At 37.8% G+C, this 24,652-nt stretch overlaps 1 protein-coding gene across 1 annotated transcript in view; it reads left to right on the top strand.

Annotated features, from left to right (window-relative positions):
- Positions 1-23,518, top strand: part of RRAGC (Ras related GTP binding C) — a 29,223-nt gene extending 5,705 nt beyond the window's left edge. Inside the window, exons 4-7 of the mRNA XM_074217584.1 lie at positions 482-596; positions 2,231-2,373; positions 8,918-9,066; positions 14,272-23,518. Of these exons, the coding sequence (XP_074073685.1) occupies positions 482-596; positions 2,231-2,373; positions 8,918-9,066; positions 14,272-14,423 (559 nt within the window). The 3' untranslated portion in view covers positions 14,424-23,518. The remainder of the gene's footprint in view (positions 1-481; positions 597-2,230; positions 2,374-8,917; positions 9,067-14,271) is intronic.
- The last annotated feature ends 1,134 nt before the right edge of the window (positions 23,519-24,652 follow it).

Below are 24,652 nucleotides of genomic sequence, written 5' to 3'. Positions count from 1 at the left end.
ATCTCGCATTCTCCCCATGAGGAAGAACAAGACAAGCTATCATTACATTTATTATTTAACAGATGTCACTGATGTCTTCTCTGGATTGAGCTTGCTCTTGGTTTCCATCTGTGACCTCTGCTCAGTTTTGTAATTGAGAAACCGAGCATTTTGGATCAGATTCCAAAGACTTGGATCCATGGTCCATGGTCATGCACCTGCCCCCAATACCTCCCTGGGCACAACTTCAAATGTATATGGTGTGATGGAAAGTAATGAGACTGATTTCTGTAAGAGACAGGTGAAAATCAGTCTCATTAGTTTATAATCATGCCTTGTACATTGGACAGTGGGGATGACAAAATCAAGTCTTCTGCTCAAGACTTAAAGACACCAGTAAGTTGAAATTAAGTATTTGATTTTAAAAATTTTACATGTTACTGTTAATAAGACATTGTGCAAAATGTTTTTCAGATTAATAAAACTGGGTTATGTTTTCCAGCTTTTATTTGACTAGTATCTATGACCATTCAATATTTGAAGCCTTTAGTAAGGTGGTGCAGAAACTCATTCCACAGCTGCCGACCTTGGAAAACCTATTAAATATCTTTATATCTGTAAGTAAGCTGTTTAACTCATTATTCTAGTTGTAGGAGCATTGTTAGATTATATTTTCGTTTTGTCACAGGTTCAGAATGGGCTCATTTTATCTAAGTATTTTTTTTTTGCCTTTTCCCATTCCTAAATACTGTTTGTTTTTATAATTAATGAAATGCTGAGAAGAGCCTTCTAATCGTTTGAGGGAGGAAGGAAAAAGGAATAAGCATTTATGTAGTACCTATGGCATACCAAGCCCTTTGCCAAGGTCTTTAATGATATGATCTCACTTGATCCTCACCACACCTGGTAGCTGCTGTGATTATCCCCATTTTATAGTTGAGGAAACTGAGACAAAGACAGGTTAAGTGATTTGAATCCAGCTCTTACAGTACTCCAGACCTAGTTACCCATCCACTGAGTCACTAGCTGCTTCAATGTGAAGATTATTATCTTGTAACTAGAAAAATACTTCATGATATCAAAGAACTGAAGTAGCTTAAGGCAAAAACAAGGGGGATTTTGAGCTCCTGAGTGAAGTCTTGATCCTAATGATTTGTTGAAAAAAGTACTGGGCAGGAGTGTGGGCAGCTTGAAGTCTGTCCCAGCTCTGCCTTTCTTTCCCTGACTGTGGGACCTTGGGTAAAATGTCTCATTTCTCTGGTGCCAGTTTTTTAATACCAATTTGAATGAAATGATTTTTGTTGTAGTTTTATAATTTTTGGCTAATGTAATTTTTCAAGATAAAAATCTTTCTCTTCTTGATCATTCTCTTCTTGAATTAAAAATAGAGTCTTGCTTTTGCATATCATGCCTTACTTTCTATTGTGTAGAATCATTTCAGTGAAAAAGGAAAATGCTCAGTCAGCTTTGTAGCTTAGCCATTACATTGCCTAATGGTAACCTAGGGATCTTAAAATTGGCCAGCGTGTATTTTTGTTTTATGTGGCTTATATCATTTGGTATAGAAAAAAATTCTGATATCTTTATAGAAATCAGCATTTGATTTTCTCACGGTCATTGTCACATGAAGATTCTACAGCAATTTGAGGTTGTGACATTGAAATTCAGGGTTATTTTGAGTGATTTTGGACTTTTAAAAGCTCAGTGACTGGAATATTGGGGAAATTTTTTTTTTTTTGCCCTTCTCACTGTGGCTTCTTCTCTATGGCATTCTCTCTTAGGATAGCTGGGTGGTGCAGTGCTTACAGCAATGGTCTGGAGTCTGTAAGATCCAAGCTCATAACTGACCTCAGATACTTACTAGCTAAGGGATACTTGGCAAATCACTTAATCTTTCTTTGCCTCAATTTCTTAATCTGTAAAATGGAGATAATAACCACAACTACCTTGCAGTGTTGTTATAAGGACCAAATGAGATGATATGTAAAATTGCTTAGCAATTAGTCATTGGTTCATAGTAAGTGCTATATAAATGTTAACTGTTTTTGGGAAATAGTACTTTTCAATGATAAATGGCAAAGGAGGATGAAGGAAAATTTTGTGATGTTATATTTTGTTCATTAAAACAGATGATAAGAATGTCTCCCTACACAGGGCTAGTCATTTCAGAAGTAAACTTAAGTAATCCTCCATAGATTGTACAAATTATGGTATTTTAGGACTGAACATTTTCCTGATTTTTTTTTTAAAGAATTCAGGTATCGAAAAAGCTTTTCTCTTTGATGTTGTCAGCAAAATCTACATTGCAACAGATAGCTCTCCTGTGGATATGCAGTCATATGAGCTGTGCTGTGACATGATTGATGTTGTAATTGATGTGTCTTGTATATATGGGTAAGTGATGTATTTTTGAGGCTCTCTTCCTCTGAGGGGGAGGTTAGAACCTTTCTTGGGTTAAACCTGGGCCTTAATTTCTTGGATTTTCTACCAAGTATTCAAAAGCAATTTCGGTTTGGCCCATATTATTGTTGCCTAGAGATTATATTTTTCTGTTTTTTTGAAATTCTGTGACTATCATAGAGAACAGCCTTGGGAGTTTTGATTAGTCTTTTAAATTTTTTGCAGGGAGTCTTTGTTCCACTTAGGAGTGGTGGTAAATCCATTTATTTTTTAAATGTATTTGTGTGTTGTGGGGAGGGGAGTATTATTTATAGTCATTATTCCCACTAGAATCTAAAGCAAGCTGGCTTGGCATTATTAAAAAAGCTAAGAACAGAACACCCTATACTAGTTCCTAATGTAACCTTCAGGCACTTGGAAGAGAGAAGGTACTGATGTTTCAAAGAATAAAGATAAAGCAACCTGACGATTTTGGATGTCAGAACTCTTAGCCTAGCAGGAAAACTGATTTATTTCCTCCCAAGATTGAAAAAGCAAACTTCTTCCTAGCTTGTCTTTTTGAAACAAAAGATCAGTTAGAAAGTGGAAACATATTAGCAGGTTTACAGAAAGAACTCTTCCAAACTTTTGGAGGGCTAATCTACTTTCTAGAGGCCAGTGCTTGGAAATTAAGATTAAGGGACCCATATTTGCTGCTTACATAACATCCAGAAGTGGTATTTCTATAGCATTTCGAGTCTTGTCTCATTGATTCTTCATGTCAGATCCTTGAGGGAGGTGCTCCAGTGCTTACCTGACTCACATTTTACAAATGTGGAAACTCAGGCTTAATTTCTGGATCTCTTTTTTAGACCTCTCCAACCAGGAGGGTGATACTCTCTTCTTCTTCTCATTCCTCCAAGTTCTTTGACTTTTCTTGGGCTCTACTTTGCTAAACCAAGAATTGTATGAACTTATCCCTTTCAGCCTTCACTGCCTCTTTTTCATTTTTGCTACTCTGGTCTCTTGTCTTCCTTCATGCTCATGTCTTTCTTGTGTCAACTAGTCTGACTCTTTGAAGGATCTTTCCTGATCCTTCAATTTGGCTTGTCTTTTCTCCACTTTTTTGTTTCTCTTACTACTTGCCTCTTTGCACACAAATTCCTCTCTTCCAGATGTTCTTGAACTTAGCTGGGTCTGTTTCTCTAGCCTTTTCCATGTTTGGTTTGTTTTTGCTTCATTTTTATCCCAGTTTGTGGGTTGGATCACACTCACTCATTTCCTTCCTTGAGACTGTATTTTGTCTTCTCCATCACTTGCCTTCCCTGTCACTTTGTTCATGTTTTTCTTTTGTTTTTATTTCACCTTCTTAATTTGAGAACTGGTATATCCACATCCATTTATATGCATTATATGTAACACATACCCACACATATAGTCCCTATTTGTCTCATTAGTGGATATGATTTTTCTTCTAGCTTTTTAAGTAAGGAAATAGTGGGTAGAAATAAGAAGGAATAGCCATTTTATGAGTTGTCTTATTATGGGGAGTGGGGTGGGATGTTTCTACTATTATTTGTGCATTTATAAAATATTTTCTGATGAGAATTTTTAGTTTAAGATATCTCAAAAAGTTCAATCGGTTGTTTGGTAAGGGAGGCAAGATGAAAAAAGGGGATAAGGAGCTTAAATTGTATTTGAATGAGCTAACAGAAAGTAGTAGGTCTAAGTGACTAGTGAATATGCTTTAGACAAACTGAGTTCTGAGAGGAATGGTTTGAAGTGATGGTCCAGAATTCTAGGGGGGGCGGGGCGGGGTGGCTAGGTTGCATAGTGGATAGAGCACTAGCCCTGGAGTCAGAGTACCTGAGTTCAAATCTGGCCTCAGACACTTAATAATTACCTAGCCACTTAACCCCATTGCCTTGCAAAAACTAAAAAAAAAAAAAAAAGAAAAAAAGAATTCTGGGGGGCTAAAGTGATGAAAACATTCAGTTGGAATAAAGGAGGTGACCATAAACTTAAGATGACCTGAAATCCAGTAGAGCAATATCTTGGGGAGCCTGCTGTGAGAAGTGCTTTCTTTTCCCTAGATTCCAGGGACTGGGCAGGATCCAGGAGGCTGAGGTCAGCTACAAGGCATGAAATATCATGCTAGAGGGGATACCCAGGGTTGTATATGTGGCAAGCAGATTAGGAGCCAGTTCTGGAGGGGACTGAAAGTCCCACCAGATACAGCAGCAGGAGTAGCTAACATCTTTTTTGATAAGGAACCAGACAATTTGGTCTAGTGTCAAAGTCTCCAAACTGTTGGGCTGTGGCAGTGAAGATGAATTTCTGGCAGCAGATACCTTTCCTGGCATAAGAAATTGGTACTTAGCAAAACTCTTTCTTATTTGTTTAATTCTGATGCCCTGAGCTGGAACAGAGTTGATATTTAGCCTAGAGAAGAAAAAAGTTGGGAAAGAGGGAGGGATAAAAGGTGGGTGGAGCTGGAATTATTTGTTTTCAGATCCAGGAAGCCTCTGGAGGGAGATGGAAGACTGAGACCCAAGTTTCAGTTTGTTGTGGAGGTAAACTCCCTAATCATTAGAAGAATCTAAGCATATTCTAGATGAATTATGACAGACTTAAAGCTAGAAGGAACCCCACAGGCCATTGAGTCCAACCCTCTCATTTTATAGAGGAGGAAGCAGGCTCCTAGAAATATAGGGACTTTCCAAGACTAACACAGGTAGTGTGTGTATGAGGCAGCAACTCCCAAGCCTGGAACCATCCTCTGTGATGCCTCACTGGGTTGTTTTGGGAGAGATTTTTGTCTCCATGATTGGAGATAGCCAGGTGGCACAGTGGGACTAGAAATCAAGAAGACCTGAGTTTGAATCCTGTTTCAAATACTTGGGCAAATCACTTAATCTCTCTTGCCTGTTTCCTTGTCTATTCATTTGGGAATAATAGCACCTAGAACCCAGGTCCAAAAAATTTAATCTTTATAAAGTGCTTTCCAAACAGCAAAGTACCCTATGAATATTATGATCATCATTATTATCATTATAATTTATTGTTTTTGGAAACTTGAAAGTGGACCATTGACTAGGGACTTGGGTATAGGTTAGACTGAATGGCTTCTGTGGTTTCTTATGTTCAGTTTTTTATGATGTTATGTATCTGAGAAAGCTCAGGCATAGATAATTTGAGATTTCAGAGATACTTTCTAGTAAAGAGTTTTAAGAGTTATAATTTTTCTTTTTTTAATTTGTCATTTTGTCTTTTATACATGTCCCCTGAAGTCACTAATAGTAAATTTCAAGAAAACTTAGATCCTTATTTGGTGAAAGGTGAAACTGGGGCCCTTGGGATTGAGAAGAATCCTAGGTGGAAGCAGAGGTGGTGTGAAGAGCAGGCAGGACAGATCTTTCAGGGCTAGGTGGTGCAGTGGATAGAGCACTGGTCCTGGAGTCAGGAGTACCTGAGTTCAAAACCTGCCTCAGACATTTAATAATTACCTAGCTGTGTGGCCTTGGGCAAGTCACTTTACCCCCACTGCCTTGCAAAATCTAAAAAAAAAAAAGAAGACAGATCCTTCAGGTCTGTAGGATTGATGAAAATGGGAGACTGGGAGGTTGCCTAGAACAGAGAAATATCTCTTAGGTTTGGCTCCTTCACTTAAGAAGAGAAAGAGTAAAACCAACAGAGCCCACAGGGTCATTAAATTAACTCATTCCCTATATTTTTATTGAGTTTTTCTTGTTAGTGATTAGTGCCTATTAAGGCCAAAAAAAAATCAATAGATTAAATAAGACATTTGATTTTTGACAAGAGAAGTAGTTTTTAATCTCTGCAAAAGCTGTTGTGTAATTGTCAGAATTTTTCAGCATCTTCATGAAATAGATTTGGAAACTCTAATTTGAAAAGTTTTTTTTTTCTCCACTTAGTCCCCTATCTTGTATTAGTGTTTCCCAAAATAATTTGTCCATGGAATGATTTTGAGCTTGAAATATATTGAAAGAATCTGTGAATGTTGCACTGGCAGTCCTGAGGAGATAAAAGATTTGAAGAATAAACAAATAGAGTTATATCAGTAAAATTGTGGGGTAAAACAGAAGAAATTAAACCTATTCCTACAGTAAATGCCATATAATTTTGATATATAATTTCATACTTAGTAGTTTAGAAAGGAAAATATTGAGGTATTTAGGCTTAAATATTTTGAGATTCTTTCCTCTCCCCTTCTTCTCTCTCCTCTCTTCCTCCCTTTTCTTTTCTCCCAGAGATTGACAGATTATTGTGAGAATGATAGTTGAAATCTATTCAAGCACATTGTGTCTTTACTTTTCTGATGAATTAATACTTCTGAACCATCTTAGGATTCAAAGTATCCTAAATTCTGTATTTCAGAAACACTTGAAGTATCTGTTCCTTATTTTTACTGTGTTTGTAAAGTACCTACCAGGACTCTCTTTATTCCCATTTTTCTTTACTTTCCATTAGCATTTTAACCCAAGTTCAAATAAATTGTTGTTGCTCAGTTATTTCTATCATACTTGACTTTTTGTGACCTCTTTGGAGTTTCCTTGGCAAAGGCATTGTAGTGGTTTGTCATTTCCTTCTCCAGCTCATTTTATAGATGAGGAAACTGAGTCAAACAGGGCTAAGTGACTTATCCAGGGTCACATAGCCAGTGGGTGTCTGAGGCCACACACTTGAACTTAGGAAGATGAGTCTTCCTGACTCCAGGCCTGGTACCCTGTGCACTCTGGAGCCACCTAGCTGTCCCCTGAATAATGAAATATATGGTATTAGGAGGGTAAATTTGAGATCATTAGTCTTTATTTTGCATGTGAATCTCTGAAATATTGTAATCAGAGCCTTTTCATTTTCATTGACTATATACAATATGATGATAGTTGGTAGAAATATCTTGACCCAATACAGTTATTATATCAGTTTCCCCTTATGACATTTTGCTATCACTTTTTAACTTTAGCGTATTTTTCGCATCTAAGAGGTGGTTTGTATTTACTGAATTTAGAGCATACTGTCACAAAATGGTAGTGACTCACTCATGGTCACACAGTCCGATCAGAAAAACTTTTGCTTGAGATTCAGATAACATATCTTTCTTTTAAAAAAAAAATCACCCTGTGTTAAGGTGATTAAACATAAACATTGAATACCATACTTAAAAGATGCTGTTAACTATTATGCCTTTTAATGAAAGAGACCCCTAGGTATAACTCTGTACAGTTCTCATTAAACTTGAGCTGTTCTCAAATAGAACCGAATTTCATCAGTTACATGGCTTCAGGATTTCTATCTGTGGATCCTTCATCCGATATGATCACTTCTCTAGATGTTTTTTTTCCCAGAGCCTCTGGTCTGAAAAAATTCAAACCAAGGAGATATTTCTCAGTATTAGGCAGCCTTCCAACTTCTCATTTTCATCAAGTCCTACAGACCTGAAAGATCTATCTGTTCTTCATACCAGATAAAATAATAGTAGATAATGTTTAACTCCTGTTTTTTTTCTGTTCCATACATATCAGTGCTGAGAACTCAAGATAGATTTTTTTCTAATTTTCCTTTCTTCTTCCCTTTTCCCCCTGTTGGTAGCTGGGTAGGGGCCAGCTAAGTGTGGTGGATAGAGGGCCAGACTTAGAGTCAAGTCAGGAAGACCCAAGTTCACATCTAGCCCCAGACACTTACAGCTGGGCAAGTCACTTAATTTTATTCGCCTCAGTTTCTTCATCTGTAAAATGAACTAGAGGAGAAAATTCAAACCATTCCAGTATTTTTGCTAAGAAGTGTGGACATGACTGAAAAATGACTCTTAACAGCTGGATAGAGTTTAGAAGTTATATATAGCATTCTTTAGTGAAGGGTAAGAGAATAATTTTAAATGATGTATTTTAAATAAGGCTTTTTAAAAAAAAATTTAATCAATATTCTTCATCTCATATTTGGGATACTCTAACATGGTATGGGGAAAAAAAACACCTTAAAAAGTATTTCCCCTTGAACCTAGAATTTATTTCAAGGGAGGAATATGTTTTCTCACAGGATTTCAGGTCCCAGCAGTGACCTGAAATGGGAAGAGAGCCAAATATAGAAGAAATAGATTTAAGGCAGGTAGGAGCATGACTCTATTTGGTGAGATGTTTCAAGAGCCTCAAACATTGCTGCCAGTGTATAGTCTAGAAAGGATAAGGTTTATATAGATTTCTTTATGAGAATACTTTTATGAACCTCACACTAGCTTAAAACCTTTTCTGTGTCTGTCTACTAAATGGCTTTGTGCAACCAGTTCTGAGATGGGGAAACTTGGCATTGACAAATTGAAAATGAGGTCCCATGGGCTGTAAACTCAATATTTCTCCTTTTAGCATTCATTCTTATTGGAAGACATTAAAGGCATTGGGAGGAAGCATTTGTCATATTGTATATTTCTGTGCAGAATAATGATCATTTGCAGTTTAACCATGTATTATATGTAGGTGTAGGTTGGGTGTTTGGAAATCCGATTGGGAACATGTGATGAAAAGTTCTTTCTTTTAAATAGGTTAAAGGAAGATGGCAGTGGAAGTGCATATGATAAAGAATCTATGGCAATTATCAAACTAAATAACACAACTGTCCTTTATTTAAAGGAAGTGACAAAATTTTTGGCACTGGTCTGCATTCTTAGGGAAGAAAGCTTTGAACGTAAAGGTAATGGCAACTTTTAAAAAAGCTTATATTTATGTAAACTCTTTTATTTTTATTTTCCTTTGTCTACCACAGAAAATTATGATGGAATGTTATGACTTATTATGAAAAATGAATAATATCTAAATGAATAAGCAAATAAATAAAACAGCATTTATTAAACTGTTCAAAGCATTGTGCTAAACACTGGGGACACAAATATAGAAGGGAAGATAGGCTGTTTCCCCTAAGGAGAGTTGTTTTAGTGGAGGAAGCAGCGCAGAATCAGGAGTGGTGGGCACAGAGGGTTACCTTGGTTTGTGGAAAGTTATCGGAATGGTGCAGGGAGTCCAGAATGAGTAGACTGATATATTATTTTTAGGAGCAATCACTGAGTTGATTTTATTTATTATTTGTGAAATAGAAGGTGGAGGCTAGGGGAGGGAAGGGGGAAGGGTGAGGGTGGAGTGATGTGTGGGGGAGGGGAATCCCAGAGTAGGCAATGGGAAGACTGGGAACGATTGAATTTTGGATTTCATCATATCTCCTCCTATCCCCCCCAACTAAATATACTTTAAAAAATTATTTTAATCAAATTAATTGATAAAGGGAGTTTGTGTTAGTTCAACTGGGTTGGGATCAGGGACAGTTGGGAAGTGACCCAAATAAAGTTGATGCCAATGTCAGTACTATAAAATACCTGTATTAAGTGCTTAGCATCAATCTTAGAGTAGATGATCACTCAGAAGCAAATTGGTGATGTTTCCTGTTCTGTCCTCTTACTGAAGGAGTTACCAATAGTTGTACTTTAGATTTTGCAAGGCAATGGGGTTAAGTGGCTTTCCCAAGACCAAATGGCTAGGTAATTATTAAGTGTCTGAGGTCGGATTTGAGCCCAGATACTCCTGACTCCAAGGCTGGTGCTCTATCCACTGTGCTACCTAGCCACCCCCTAATAGTTGTACTTTAAAAACTATAATCAAAATCTCAGTATTGATTGTCCCTAGAAGATGATCCAACCCCATGACCAGACTCTCTTCTCTATTATGACTAATAGTTATCTAGTTTCTGTCTGAAACCCCTTTTTTCTTCCCATTATTGAATATTTCCAACTGTTGGAAAAGTCATTGTGACTGAGCTCCCATTGCTTCTGTAATTTCTGTCCACCGGGCCTGGTTCTGCTCCCTTCGACATGATAACCCTGAAGATACTTGGAGACATTAGTCTATTCCTTTGTCCCAAGTCCTCTTTTTTTGTAGCTAGTTCTTTGTTCTTTGATTTCTAGTCCTCTCATTAGCCTGGTCACTTTCTTCTGGACAGGTTCCTGTTTGTCAATATTCTTAAAATAATGTACTCAGGCCCTCTCCATTCATTGAGGAAGTGGGAGGCTATGATTGAGGAATTGTGCATATACTTTTAAGACTTTTTTTAAATTTTTAAAAAAAATTTAAATTTCAGAAAGGTTTTATTTTTGAGTTTTACAATTTTTCCCCTGATCTTGCTTCCCCCCCGCACAAAAGGCAGTTTGATAATCTTTACATCATTCCCATAGTATATATGGATCTAAATTGAATGTGATGAGAGAGAAATCATATCCTTAAGGAAGAAACATATAGTATGTGATATAGCAGAATCACATAATAAGATAACTTTTTTTAAAAATTAAAGGTAATAGTCTTTGTTCAAACTCCACAGTTCTTTTTCAGGATACAGATGGAATTCTCCATCACAGATATCCCAAAATTGTGCCTGACTGTTGCCCTCTTGGTATGAGCAAATCCATTAAGGCTGATCATCATTCCCATGTTGCTCTTAGGGTGTACAGTGTTCTTCTGGTTCTGCTCATCTCGCTCAACATCAGTTCATGCAAATCCCTCCAGGCTTCCCTGAATTCCCATCTCTCCTGATTTCTAATAGAACAATAGTGTTCCATCGCATACGTATACCACAGTTTGTTAAGCCATTCCCCAGTTGATGGACATTCCCTCAGTTTCCATTTCTTTGCTACCACAAACAGCTGCTATGAACATTTTTGTACAGGTGATGCTTTTACACTTTTTCATAATCTCTTCAGGGTATAGACCCAGTAGTGGTATTGCTGGATCAAAGGGCATGCACATTTTTGTTGCCTTTTGGGCGTAATTCCAAATTGCTCTCCAGAAAGGTTGGATGAGTTCACAGTTCTGCCAACAACGTATTAGTGTCCCAGATTTCCCACATCCCTTCCAATATTGATCGTTGTCCTTTCTGGTCATATTGCCCAGTCTGAGAGTTTTGAGGTGGTACCTCAAAAATGTTTTAATTTGCATTTCTCTAATAAGTAGTGATTTAGAGCAATTTTTCATATGACTTTGGATTGCTTTGATTTCCTCATCTGTAAATTGCCTTTGCATATCCTTTGACCATTTGTCAATTGGTTTGGCTTGTAAGACAGAGTTGATGTGTTGGTTAGTTTTACTAAATTATTTTTTTTCCTTTTATTTCTGTGACTAAGGATGTCTTTTCAAGGGGGAGGGAGACACTAGAAAGTGAATGTGACATGTAAGAAAAATATATCAATAAAAATAAAATAAAAAAGCCATAGTCAGAACTAAGCACAATATTCTCCCTATGATACGACTAGCATATATAATAAACTTGAATGTTTACTTTCCTTGCTGTGGATGCCATTAGCATTTTTGGGTATGACTGTTAAATAATATGAGTGTAGGGTTAAACTTTGAATCAATCAACAAACATTTCTATCAGGCCCTTCCATTAGGTGCTGGGAAGACAGAAGTAAATTGAAGCAGTTCTTACCCTCAAGGATTTGATTTACCTTTGAGGGAGACTTGTACATAAATAATAGATACAAAGTAGACACAAAAGTAAATTTTTGGGAGATTGCACTAGCAGTTTTGAGGGTTTTATTGGAGAAGATGTTGCTTGAAAGGCAACAAGGTGCTTGTTAAAGAGCATCCTGGGCCTTGGGGGTTAGCTAACCTGGAGACAGGCATGGGAATACCTAGACCTCTCTTGGACCTTCTGCTAGCCTGTGTCTTTTCTTATCTTCTTCTGGGGTTATTGGCTTCCTGTAGTGTTTTACATCTGTTCCTGTTAAATTTCTTCATCCCATGGTATTTTACACCTTCTGTACTCATGATCTTTTTCAGCTATAACTGGTAACAAAGAATTTTTTTTAATGGAAAGAGTGGTTTGCAAAACTAATCAGCAAGCAATAATAATAATAATAATAATAATAATAATAATAATAATAATAATAATAGCTACTAACAGTTATAGAGTACTTCCTTATTATATGCCAGCATCTTACATTATGATCTCATTTGGTCCTTCCATGTTTCTGTCCAAAGTTAAGTGATCTTCACTTGGTAATGTGAATAGTTTGCTGAAAACAATTCAAGACTCCAGAGATACAGTGGGTCATGGGAGATAACCCTATAGACCACATTAAGATTTAGAAATCCTTTTCCTCATGAGACCTTGGGGAGCTTGGGAATGCAAATGTTATTCCCATTTTAGAGAGGAGACATGATATCGTAGAATCAGAATCAGGAAAACAGAGACCTCTAAGCCAATCTGCAGTTGAACAGAAATCCCCTCTTGTTTTTTTCTTTTTTTGGATATTGCAAAGCAATGGGGTTAAATGACACACAGCTAGGTAATTATTAAGTGTCTGAGTTCAGATTTGAACTCAAGCCCTTCTGACCCCAGGACCAGTGGTCTATCCATTGCGCCACCTAACTGCCCTTCAGAAATCCCCTCTTGAATGTATCTACAAGGAATCATCCAGCCTTTGCTTGAAGATCTAGTGCTGGAGAACCTGCTGTCTTCTGAGTTAGCCTTGTCCACTTTGGTTAGCTCTTATAGTTAGAAAGACTTTCCTCATTCTTAGCTTAAATTTTCTTCTTTGCAGCTTTTAAGTATTTTTCCTTGTTCTGTCCTCCAGGTGCAAGAAGAAAAAGAGTCTGATTCCTTTTCCAAGTGATAGGCTTTTTAAAGACTTGAAGGCAGCTGTTATGTCCCTCTTATGTATTTTCAAGTTCTGCATTCCCAGCCCTATGATCATTATGATTTGGTAGTGGGAAGCTTGGAGAATGACAGCGCCCACAAAAATTCATTATCTTTTAGCCAATCTGGTATTCACCTTTTTTCATTTTAGCCTGACTGTTGATTGCCAGGCCCATATTTTGCCTGAATCAAATAACAATTATTTTGCCAGAATTAAATCACTTCCAAGCATTGTCTTAACTGGGGCTGAAGTTAATGTTCTTCTATAATTCTTGTATCCAAGTAACTTAGTGAATGATGTAAGCATAGTGTGGAATCTAGATTGAAAGAAGTTGATTAGTATGTATAGTTACAGGTGCATATGAGTAGTTTGTAATCATGCCATTAACCTGTCACATTGGGGTTAGATTTTTGTGTTGCCTTTGCTTATTCATGACTTTTTTGAAAAAGTTAAACTGTTCAAAGACAATGTTTTGTGTTGAATTAATTTTTTTGGCTACCTCAAATTTTTCTTTTATCTCTGAGTCATTCCCATTGTCAAAGAATTTTTTTTTAAGTCAGAGCTGGTAAGTATCTGAGGCCAGATTTGAAGCACCCATAGTTCTTCAACTGTGCAAAGAAGAGAGAGGTGCATTTCTCAACTTTTCCTAAATGCCAGCCTTCTTTAAACTTCTTTACTTGATTACTCAGCATTCAGCATGTTTTTTTTTTTTTTGTCTTTCTGCTTAAATTGTTTAGTCATTGTGTATTTTGTGCTTTCTGGATCTGCTTATTTTTCTATCAGTTCATAAAGAAAATTTTATTGGAAAAATATACTGACTTTTCCGTGTTCTTCAGTGCTATCAAGGATAGAAAAGGGTTTTCTAATTGTGCAAAGTTTGGTAAGGATAGTTCACTTTTCTAAAGCTGTATGGACAGCTGAATCCCTGTTTTATAGAGCCTATGATTTGCGTGTGGTTGTGACAGTTGAGTAGTGGAGTCCATATAATGAGAAGCTGGTTGTCTTCTGTGAGTCTGGTGTACTTTACTCTGTTTTTAAAATAGTGAACCCGACACATTTCTGAAATAGTAGACAAGAAGAGCTCTGGGAAGTTTTCTTTTGTTTGTGTCTGCTTTTATTCATCTTGCCTTTTTCCCCCCTCCCTCTTCCAGATATAAGTTTTAACAAACACTCTCACAATTGGCATTTAGGAGGAATCTTCTCTTTTCTTCTTGCAGGTTTAATAGACTACAACTTCCACTGTTTCCGCAAAGCTATTCACGAAGTTTTTGAGGTAGGTGTGACCTCTCACAGAGCCTGCAGCCATCAAGTCAACCCCTGTGCCATGAAAGCGGTGACTCACAATGGCGCCCCGAGAAATGCTGTCTAGTGGCAATGTGGGCTACGGAGCTCTTCCCTGGCCCCTTCTCCAACCTTGAGTCAGATGCCGTATGCAACAGGACCAGCGTTAGCTGGGGTTCGTGGAAATCTGGTACCAGTTCCAGTGGATCGAGGGGTTTGTTTTCTAATTTGGATAAAGGCCCTTCCAACTGGTGTTGCACAACTGAAGCTACTGTTTCTTAAAAAAACAAAAAAACAAAAAAGCAAAAAGCAGAAAAATGAAAAATGAAAAAAAGAACACTTGAGGCCACTGAAGTTAACATTGGAAACTCCAGGTTTTTTGAGTGTGTGTGTGTTTCTTCTTTTGAGTCCTCCTTTAGTAGTTTGAGTATATCAGACTTGGAGACAAAAGCAAGTTAAACTCCTCCTTTCAATGGAGAGTTTCAGTGATTGCCAGTTGAGTATAATGAAAAAGACTGATTTTCTCCCAAGCTTCACCTAAGTTGTCATTTGATTAGTCTAAAATACCCTGCCTTGCTTGAGTGCTAACACTGCCTCTCCAATTCCAATGGTGGACACCACACACTGAGAACCAATCCACTAATGCACTTGCTCTCTAACTCAAGACATTCAGTGTGACTGCATTGAAAGGCACTTCCCTCTTCCTTCTTGAAGAAATGCAAGAGAATCCAACCTTGGCAACTGGAAAGCAGGGCTCAACCACAGCTGCCCATCTCTCCAAAGTATTGAGGAAAAAGCTTTCAGACTCTAGAGAAATTTTGCACTTGAGTTTTGGGCACCAGAATGGCTTGTTTTCTCTCTCCTGAAGATGATGGATGACCGCAATTTTTACTTTCATGATCAGGATTTAATGTAACCAAGGGGATATTTTTAACTCGACTTAATATTTCACTCTTCTGAGGAAGAAGTGCTCATCATGTCATGGAAACATTTAGCTCACCCTTCCTTAACCTTATTCTAGCCACCCTGATAGGAGCAAAATATATACATATACATATATACATGCACATATATATATGCATGTATGTATGTTTATTTTTTTCTCAGATAATAAATGTCTGTATTTCCAGCTGCTGCTGTTTGCCAGACAGATCCAGAGGGCTTCAAAAACTTGTTAACATGCTGGGTTCACTGCGGTCTGTTTGGGAATGGGAGAGAGAGTGTGTGGTCCCAAGCCTGTGTTTGGTTTACATTCTTGTCTCCAGTATTCTGACACCAAGTGTCAAATGTGGTACTTTTCTTCACCTACGTTATTAATTCTTGATTGTTTTCTTGATGGTGGTTGAAATCTTTTCATTTGATTGAAATTTGCATATTGTTTTCCTCCAGATGCCCAATAGTTCTATGTTCAAAAGCCACTGGACCACTTGAGTACATAAGTGCCACTGTTATATTAAATCTGTATATTAAGTTCTGTAAGCCTAACAGTGAGACTTGGAGTGCTTTCTGCAGATGATTCTGATTGTTGAGTATTTACATGGACCATGGTGATATCCAAAAGAAAAAAATGCTTTTATATTTATAGATTCTTTCACTGAACTATATCAAATGGGTATCAATAAATGTCTTTACTCCAAGATCTGGTTTTCTAATTTGCATAAGATAAAGAAGATGGGTTATCTACTCTCTCTGTTCTCTTTTTCCAAGAACACCATGAGTCTTGTGGCTCTGTGTTTCCTTAGACTAATGCTCTGGAGTCTTTGTACCTGTCCTCCCACTTGGAATCCCTTATACATCATTCCTTTCATGATAGGTTTTTGTGCTTGCCAAATTGTGCCTGTGCCTATTCAGACCGAGAAGTTTTTGCCTAACCTCACCATTGCCAGAAAGCACCCTTAGTTTTGGAGTAATCCTGCTTGACATTTATTTTAGTTTCCATTCCATCTTGTACCAGCTTCTTTCATTCACAGGTGGCAAATCATCTGAATTTCTAGGGGAGATGGTGATAGTCATTTGACCTTGACCTTCATGCAAACCTTTTCAAGACATGTCTATGAGGAAGGAAAGCAATGTGAAATTGAGCATAGTTAGCCTCTGTTCTTTTTGTTTGTTTTTTAATATCTCTTTTTCATAACTACCTCTAACCTGATTTCTCTGGTACCCAGGGTATTTGTTTCTGACTCTGAAGTCTTCTTGTTTATCAGGGACTGGTTTTATTCTGAGGACAAAGAAGTAGACAGTTTCTGAGAAGATGTTTTATCCTTCACAGAAAAGGGCAGTCTAATCAAATTGGATGTTTAAGTGTTAATAGGAGGTGGAGATGACCAGTTGCCAGGGATGTTGCATAGGGGATTCAGGTGTTGGAATTAACTTAGATTTCTTGAAGGTCTTTTCTAGCTGTGGGACTATACAGGTGAAGGAGGCAGATGGAGAGCTGATTTTTTAGGCTCAAGCTTGGGCTACTTTGGCAGCTTGTACTTTTAAAATATAGTCTTGAATAGAAGGTTCCTAAGAACATTAGATTTTAGAGCTGGAAGAGATCTTAAAGATCATTTAGTCTAACACACTTATTGTACAGAAGGAGAAATAGGTCTAAGATTAGGGGAAGTGTTTTTCCCTAAGGATTAGCTACTAGTTAGTGACAAATATGGAATCATCTGGTGATGGAAATTTTCTGTTCTTATTGCTATTGCTATTAAAAATCTTTAAACCTGTAGTGTAGGATCTTAAAAAGTTAATTTTTGCAAGGCAGAGTGAAGGATTGGAGAAGGATTAGGGTTGAGGATTGAAAGTTGTGTCTAATTGAGTGTCCTGAGAGATGCTGGGAAAATATTAGCTCCAAGTGGCTAGTGAATATGTTTAAGGTAAACTGAACAGGGCTGAGAGAAATAGCTGTAAGAGTAAGACTGAACAAGAACCATGGAGATCTCAACTTGGGGGGGAGGTGACTGCAAGGCCATTGCAAAATCATCTGAAGCCGGAGATATTTTTGGAAGCCAGAATTTTGTTCTCTCTGGAGAACAGGGACTTAGTTAAGCTCTAAGAGGGCTGGATCACCTGCATAATAGAAGTTTGGTCCAGTCTAGAGCTAGAGGAGAGAGGCTTTGACCCAGGAAGTCAGTTCTGGAAGGTTTGAAACTGTATCAACTTAAATCTAGTCCTTGACCCAAGAGTCTGAGAACTTGGGCTGGCAGCTAAATGTGATGGAGGTGAGTGAAGGAAGAGGAACAAGGCCACTGAAGGCTAGCTGAAACCTAAGTTGGCATAAGCAAGCTCTTCCAGCTTGAATCTCAGAAAGACTAGAAGCAATGAAAGAGCTTAAATGAAACCCATCCTACTGTCAAGGAGACTGAAAGGGCATAACAACACATGAATAAGGACAGGGGACTTTCTGTATTCAAGAAGTGGGGAACAGCTGGAGGGAACAGAGCACTGGACTATTCTGTACTTGGACCAGGTGTTTTATCTGTAAAATTGGCATAGTAGAACCTTTTCACCTCCCAGGGAGTGTGGACAATAATTAATGTAAATTTTTTTTTCACTAAGGTACTCTGGATAAATTATATTAGGTCTACCTTCTCTTTAAATTAAACCACAGCAGGGGTGGCTAGGTGGCATAGTGGATAAAGCACCGGCCTTGAAGTCAGGAATACCTGGGTTCAAATCCGGTCTCAGACACTTAATAATTACCTAGCTGTGTGGTCTTGGGCAAGCCACTTAACCCCATTTGCCTTCCAAAAAATAGAAAAAAAATTAAATCACAGCTTCAAAGGAACAAATTGCCAGTAAGTCATGTTGCTATGGGTAGCTGGGTGATAATTTCTTGTTATTTCAATTTGCTCCAAATTTGAGTAATTTTTTTGACAGTAATGAGCCTTGTTGATGGAGGAGGAAGTTGCATTTTTGTCTTTTAGTATGGTTCCTAACTTATTTCATTTATAGGTTTAGAACCTATGAACCATACTAGGGAGCAATAACTTTAATTAGCCATCATGAATCTAAGCAGTCCCCACTTGTCATTGGTAGATGTAGGATAGAGTGATCTCAAGAAAGAAAAGGGAGTCTTGTGAAAAGGAAAAAAGAAATGTTTACTCCACCTCTGAACTGGCTTTAAGGTATGAATCCAAAAATATTCTGGCTACTTGCTGATGAGAGGACTATGAGTATCAACAGTGATCTATCATGTTGGATTTGGACTCAAGAATACCTGAATTCAATCCCACCCCAGACACAAAAAACTGTTGTTTTGACTCTGGGCAAGTCATTTAATTTTTTTGAGCTTCAGTTTTTTTTCCCAATAAAATGAAGGGATTTATACTATGATTCTATTAGTAGGGATCAATATTGATAATTACTTTTTATGTGGTTCTTCAATGTTCATAAAGAGGTTCACACATACATTATCTTGATTGATCCTTGAAAATCATCCCCATGGTACAGGTGATGTACTCAAGGCAATAACTATAGCAGAGTTTGCCTTCAAACCCATATTCTGATTCCACTATACCCTGGCCTCAAAAAGTTGTGGCTTGTTCTTGGCTCTGCTTCTTGGATGGCAAAGGACAATACAGACTGAAGTTGGACTCACATGCTGAGGTGGTCCTGTTGAACTTGGCTTTAGCTTCAGAGTCTTTCCATCACCTTTGGGATGCAGGGAGATGCCATAACCCTACAGGAGGATGCTTTCTAGAGAAGCAAGTACCCCAGGATCTGGAGATGTGGTTTTATACTATTGGGTGCTAGATGAGATCCTGACGATCCTTGTTCTACTCTTGTATTCTAAAAATGAGGAAACTAAAAGCCTAGAGGTTGTGCCTTTACCAAATTTAGGTCAACTGTAGTCAGAAGACTTGTTTCACTTCTCTTGTGGAAGAATGACTCACAGGAATACTCTTGTCACGGGAAGCCTCCTTGAGGCAGCCAGTCTTTCATCCTGTCCAGGCCTTGGGCTTCTGGTCAGCATTACCTGCTTTTATTTGGGTGTGGGAGTTTTGATGAAGTTCTTCCTACTGTTTCTTAGTTTGGATCCCAACTTGTGTCCCTTCCTGGAGCTTAAAAGTCAACTTTTGTCCAAAAAGATTCTTGCTCTGCTACTTTTTTTTTTTTTATCAAGTACTCAATGTTTCAGAGTACTCTGCTGTTTATTGGAGGAGTCTGAAGAGTTCTGTGATGGGAAGAGGCCCTGACCTGGATTCAGGGAACCTGGGTTTGAATCCTGGTGTTATCAGTGATCAGTTCTGGGATCTGATGAGCTCACTAAGCTTCTCTGGGCCGCCATATCTCCTACATACAGTGAGGGGGGATAGATTATCTCAAAGGTTTGTTTAAAATTCAATTCCACAAATATTTATGAAACACAATGTGCAAGGTCTTATATTAGGTGCTGATATTTCAAGCCTAAAACAATAACAAATAGTTAAGGTTTGTAGAGTAACAATAACATTTATGTAGGGCTCCAAAGTTTTTAAAGTACTTTACAAATTTCTCATTTTATCCTCACAGCAACCTTGGAAGGTAGATGCTGTTAATCCTCATTTTGCAGATGAGGAAAGTGACAAGGACACATACCTAGTAAGTGTTTGAGGTTGGATTCAAACTCAGGTCTAACTAATTCCAAATAACAAGCTCCATTCACTGTGCCATTTAGCTGCAAGAGAAGGACACCCTTGTCCTTAAAGGAGTTTCCAACCCTTGGGAGGGAAATAATGAGTACACCAATGAATAAGAGGGAGAGAACCACTCACAACTGGTATTGGAAAAGAATTCACATAGGAGCTGACACCTCCTCCTCCTTGGTCTTACTCCCAATGGAGTTGGTCACTCACTCTCAGATCATCTGAACAGATCAATGGCTCTGTCTCCATCATGCTCTGTTGAAAAAGCTAAAATTCTGAGAAGCTGAGATAGAGAGCATTTTCCAAGAACATTAGCACAATTTCTAGTCCAGTGTAGGTGCTTAATATTTATTGAGTTGGAATTTTTGAATGTAAATTCCTGTGAATAGGGTTTGCTTTATTCCTTGTATTTGCATCTCCAACACAGAAGGTGCTTAATAAATATTTGCCAATTGATTCCTGCAATGGTGATGGTTTGGACAAATGCTTGGAGGTGGGAGATTGGATGCCAAGACTGAGAAACATCTATATGCTTTGATTAAATATTTTTTTTTGGTAAAAGGTACCAAAGAGTAACATGAGATAAAGCCAGAAAAGGGAGCCTAGAGGCCTATTCTGGAGGACCTTAAGAATTAGATTGAAGATTTTTCCCTAGTAAATAGGGAAATATTGGCTAGATTCCTCTTTTGAATAGGGGAAGTGTAGAATTCCAGGTAGTCCTGGGTCTTAGAAAGATTATATTATATTGGCAGCTTTGTGGAGGATGGATTGGAGATGGAGATGGACTATTAAGTTTTTTTTTTTTAATTAAAATTTTAGTCCATATTACATGCAATGGTACTTTTTCAGCATTCAAACATTTGCAGACTTAGAGTTCCACATTTTTATACCACCCTTCCTTTCCTCCCCATGGTGGCAAACAGTCTGGTAAAAGTTGATCATGTTACATTTGTGTTTAATAGATTTACATATTAAAAATGTTGTGAAAGAAGTAGAACTAAGGAAAAGAAAAAACGAGAAAGGAAGGAAAGACATAAAAGGAGTTTTTAAAAAGTGAACATAGTATGCATTCAGACTCTATAATGTGTTGGGTATTTTCTAAGGTCTGTCAGGGTTGTCCTTAATGTGTATGATGTTCTCCTGGTTCTGCTCACTTCACTCAGTATCAGTTCATGTAATTCTTTCCATGTTTCTCTAGTCAGACCACTCATCACTTATTTCTTTTTTTTTTTTTTTTTTTTTTTTTTAGGTTTTTGCAAGGCAAATGGGGTTAAGTGGCTTGCCCAAGGCTACACAGCTAGGTAATTATCAAGTGTCTGAGACTGGATTTGAACCCAGGTACTCCTGACTCCAAGGCTGGTGCTGTATCCGCTATGCCACCTAGCCACCCCAAGACCACTCATTTCTTATAGAACAATAGTACTCCATTACATTCATATACCATAACTTGTTCAGCCATTCCTCAATTTCCAAGTCTTTGCTTCTATGAAAAGAGCTGCTATACATATTTTTGAGCATGTGAAACTTCCTGTTTTTTTAAATGATTTCTTTGAGATATAGACCTAATATTGGTATTGCCGGGTCAAAGGGCATGACCAATTTTATTGCTCTTTAGGCATAGCATCCAGAATGGCTGGATCATAAACTTAACAATAGCCCAAATGAGAGATGATGGAAGCTTGACTTGAAATGATCATGTGAGACATGAGAAAGAAATGTAGAGACAAAGTCGACAATTTAGTAACTGATTGAACATAGGAGATGGAAAATCTAGGATTTTGAGATTATGAACCTTGATGATTGCAATGGGTTTCCCCTCAACAGAAAACACAAATTTTAGAGAAATGGACTGATGATAACATTTTGGACATGTTATGTTTGAGGTACTCATGGGACATTCACATGGAGCTTCATTCAGGGATATCAGGTAGCTGATTTAAGTCTGGAGCTCAGGAGATAAATAAGGTCAGTTACATTGATTTGGCAGTCATTTGCATAAAGATGATAATTAAACTCAAGGGACCTGATGAGATCACCAAGGTAGGGAGCATAGAGTGATGAGAAGAGGATATTTAGCTCTTCAAGTGAGAATCTTGGGGGAAGCTCATGCTTAGGGAGTGGAAGATGGATGATGAACCGACTTCTGGAAAATAGATCTTACATCCTGGAAAGTACATCCTCCGATAAGAACTAGGAGAGCAACATCATGGAAGCTGGAGAAAGTTAAGATCCAGGAAGGGGAGGTGGGGGTAAAGGTGGTCATCAGTGTTAAAAATTGGAGAGATCAAGGAAATCGAGTATTGAGATAAAAGGCACTTGGATTTAATGGTTAAAGGATTGTTGGCAGTCTTGAAGAGAGTGATTTTAGTTTAGTGGTGGAATCAGAAGCTTATTTCTAAGAATTTGAGAAAGGACTGGCCGGCAAGAAAATAGAAGCAGCAAGAATAGCAGTTATTCGAAGAGCTTCATAGTGGTGAAAAGGAGGTGAGATATCGAATTGTAGTTAAGATCCTATGATCCTATTTGTCCATAGTAGTTAAGTGTCAGAGCTGAAGGACAGAACCAAGGGCAATGAATGGAAGTGGCAAAGAGGCAATGATGACCTGATGACTGGAAAAAACTTACTAACAATGAGAACTATCTAAAAGTGGAATGAGCCACCTCAATAAGGGATGGGTTCCTCCTCATTGGAAGTCCAAGCAGAGTCTGACCAGTTATCTGTCCTAGATGTTATAGTGGGAAGTCCTATTATAGTAGTTGGGTGACCTTTTCTAACTCTCTTGGATACTGGGACTTTCAGGACAGCACTGCTCCCACTATACCAAGCTTGAAGCTTCTCTTATCCTCCTCAAATGTTTCTCCAAGTCCTTAAGATAACTTATGTCTTGAATATGGCATCCAGATTATAGAATGTCAGAGAAATGGTTCTCAGTCTTTTTAAGTTCCAAGCATCCTCATAAAAAAAAATCATGCCCCCCCCAGGAGTCAGAAATGATCTTATTAATCAATTGATTGAGAAAATACATGATGATAAAAAGGTACAACAAATTCAGAAACACTTTTAAATGAGTTCGTCTTTTTAATTAATCACAACATTTACATACATTTGAAAGACAGTAATACATATATGTGTGAAACTCTACAGAAGCTATGTTTGTTTATTTCTTATACTGAATCATGCCGCATATTTTGTTGGAGCTAAATAAAGATCAAAATGACAATGTTTGGCGTGCATATAGATTTGCAGATCCTTTCGGAATAATATCATGGCCCTCCCATTGGAAAACAGAATGTTAGTTGAGTTGACATTCACTGTCTTTTCTTCAAAGGTCACTCTTCTACTACCCCCTTGCCACATGGAAACTCACTTCCCCACTTTCTCCTTAATCTGAAACTCTGCTCTCTGCAAAGTTATCAATGATGACAAAATCTGACTTTTTTCAGTCATTCTCGACTTCTCTGTAGCCTTTGACGCCGACTACTCTTTCCTTTATTTTTATTTTTAAATTTATGATTGCTTTTTTATTACCTGTCATTTTATTACTCATTGCTCAAACTCTTTTGCTGAGTCACTATTCTCCCACCCTTTGTGCATTTTGAGCTATTCACTCTCTTGTTGATCTCTTCAACTCCCAGGGATTCAACTGTCATTTGTATTCAGATGGCATTTCATTGAATATGTGGGATGAGAGAGGTGAGGAGTTGATATTGAGGTAACTTGGAAGGATGAAGGTGCCTTTGTCAGAAATAGGGAAATTCAGAAGAGGTTTTGGGGGAAATGGGTTCTATTTTGAGGATGATGAATTTGAAATACCTAAGGTATATTCCATCTGAAAATGTTCAATTAGCAGCTGGTGACTAGAGACTAGAACTCAGAAGTGGGTCTTAGATTGAGACTAGATCTGGGAGTCATTTTTGGAGGGATAATTAAACCCTTGAAAGCTAACCAAGAGAGACTAATGGAAGAAGAGAACATCTGTATCCAAACCCAGTCTCTTTCCTTAGCTCCAGGTCTACATTACCAAGTACTTTGGACATTTTGATATGTATGTGTATATATATATATATATATACTGCAGACATCACTAACTTATCAAAACAACTCATTCTCTATCCTCTTGCTAACCCCCAATTCTTTCTCTTTTAACATTCCCATTTTAGAGATTAGAAGGGTATCCTTTTAAGACCTTAGATTTGCAATGAAGTCAATCTCCACTCTTGGCTCTCATCACTAATATACAATTAGTTGCCAAGTTTTGTTTCTATATTTGCAATATCTTATATCTGCCTACTTCTGTTCATTTACAAAACCGCTTCTGTATTTCCGGTCATTGTCACTCCTGGCCTAGATTATTTCTCCTAATTGGTTTCAGTCTCCAGTCTATCCTTACTCCAGTATATATAGTTGCCAGAGTATTGGGCTCATTTCATCCTGATTTCAAATCCAACCTGCCATTTACTAGCTGTGTGACCCTGGGAAAGTCATTTAACCCTGTTTGCCTCAGTTTCCTCATTTTTCAGATGAGTTGGAGAAGGAAATGGCAAACCACTCCAGTATCTTTGCCAAGTTGTGATGAGTCAGAAATGACTATAAAATGACTACCCCCCCTCCACTTCTGACCATATTGCTCCTTCCTTCTTGCTTCTAGGATATCTGTTTCTCTGGCTTTAAAACTCTGCCTTTTGGCTCCATTCATTTATC

Source organism: Macrotis lagotis, chromosome 1 (genome assembly GCF_037893015.1).
Source record: "Macrotis lagotis isolate mMagLag1 chromosome 1, bilby.v1.9.chrom.fasta, whole genome shotgun sequence".
NCBI classification, from domain to species: domain Eukaryota; kingdom Metazoa; phylum Chordata; class Mammalia; order Peramelemorphia; family Peramelidae; genus Macrotis; species Macrotis lagotis.
The sequence above is the reverse complement of the archived record's forward strand: the minus strand, read 5'-3'. Positions and strand labels throughout refer to the sequence as shown.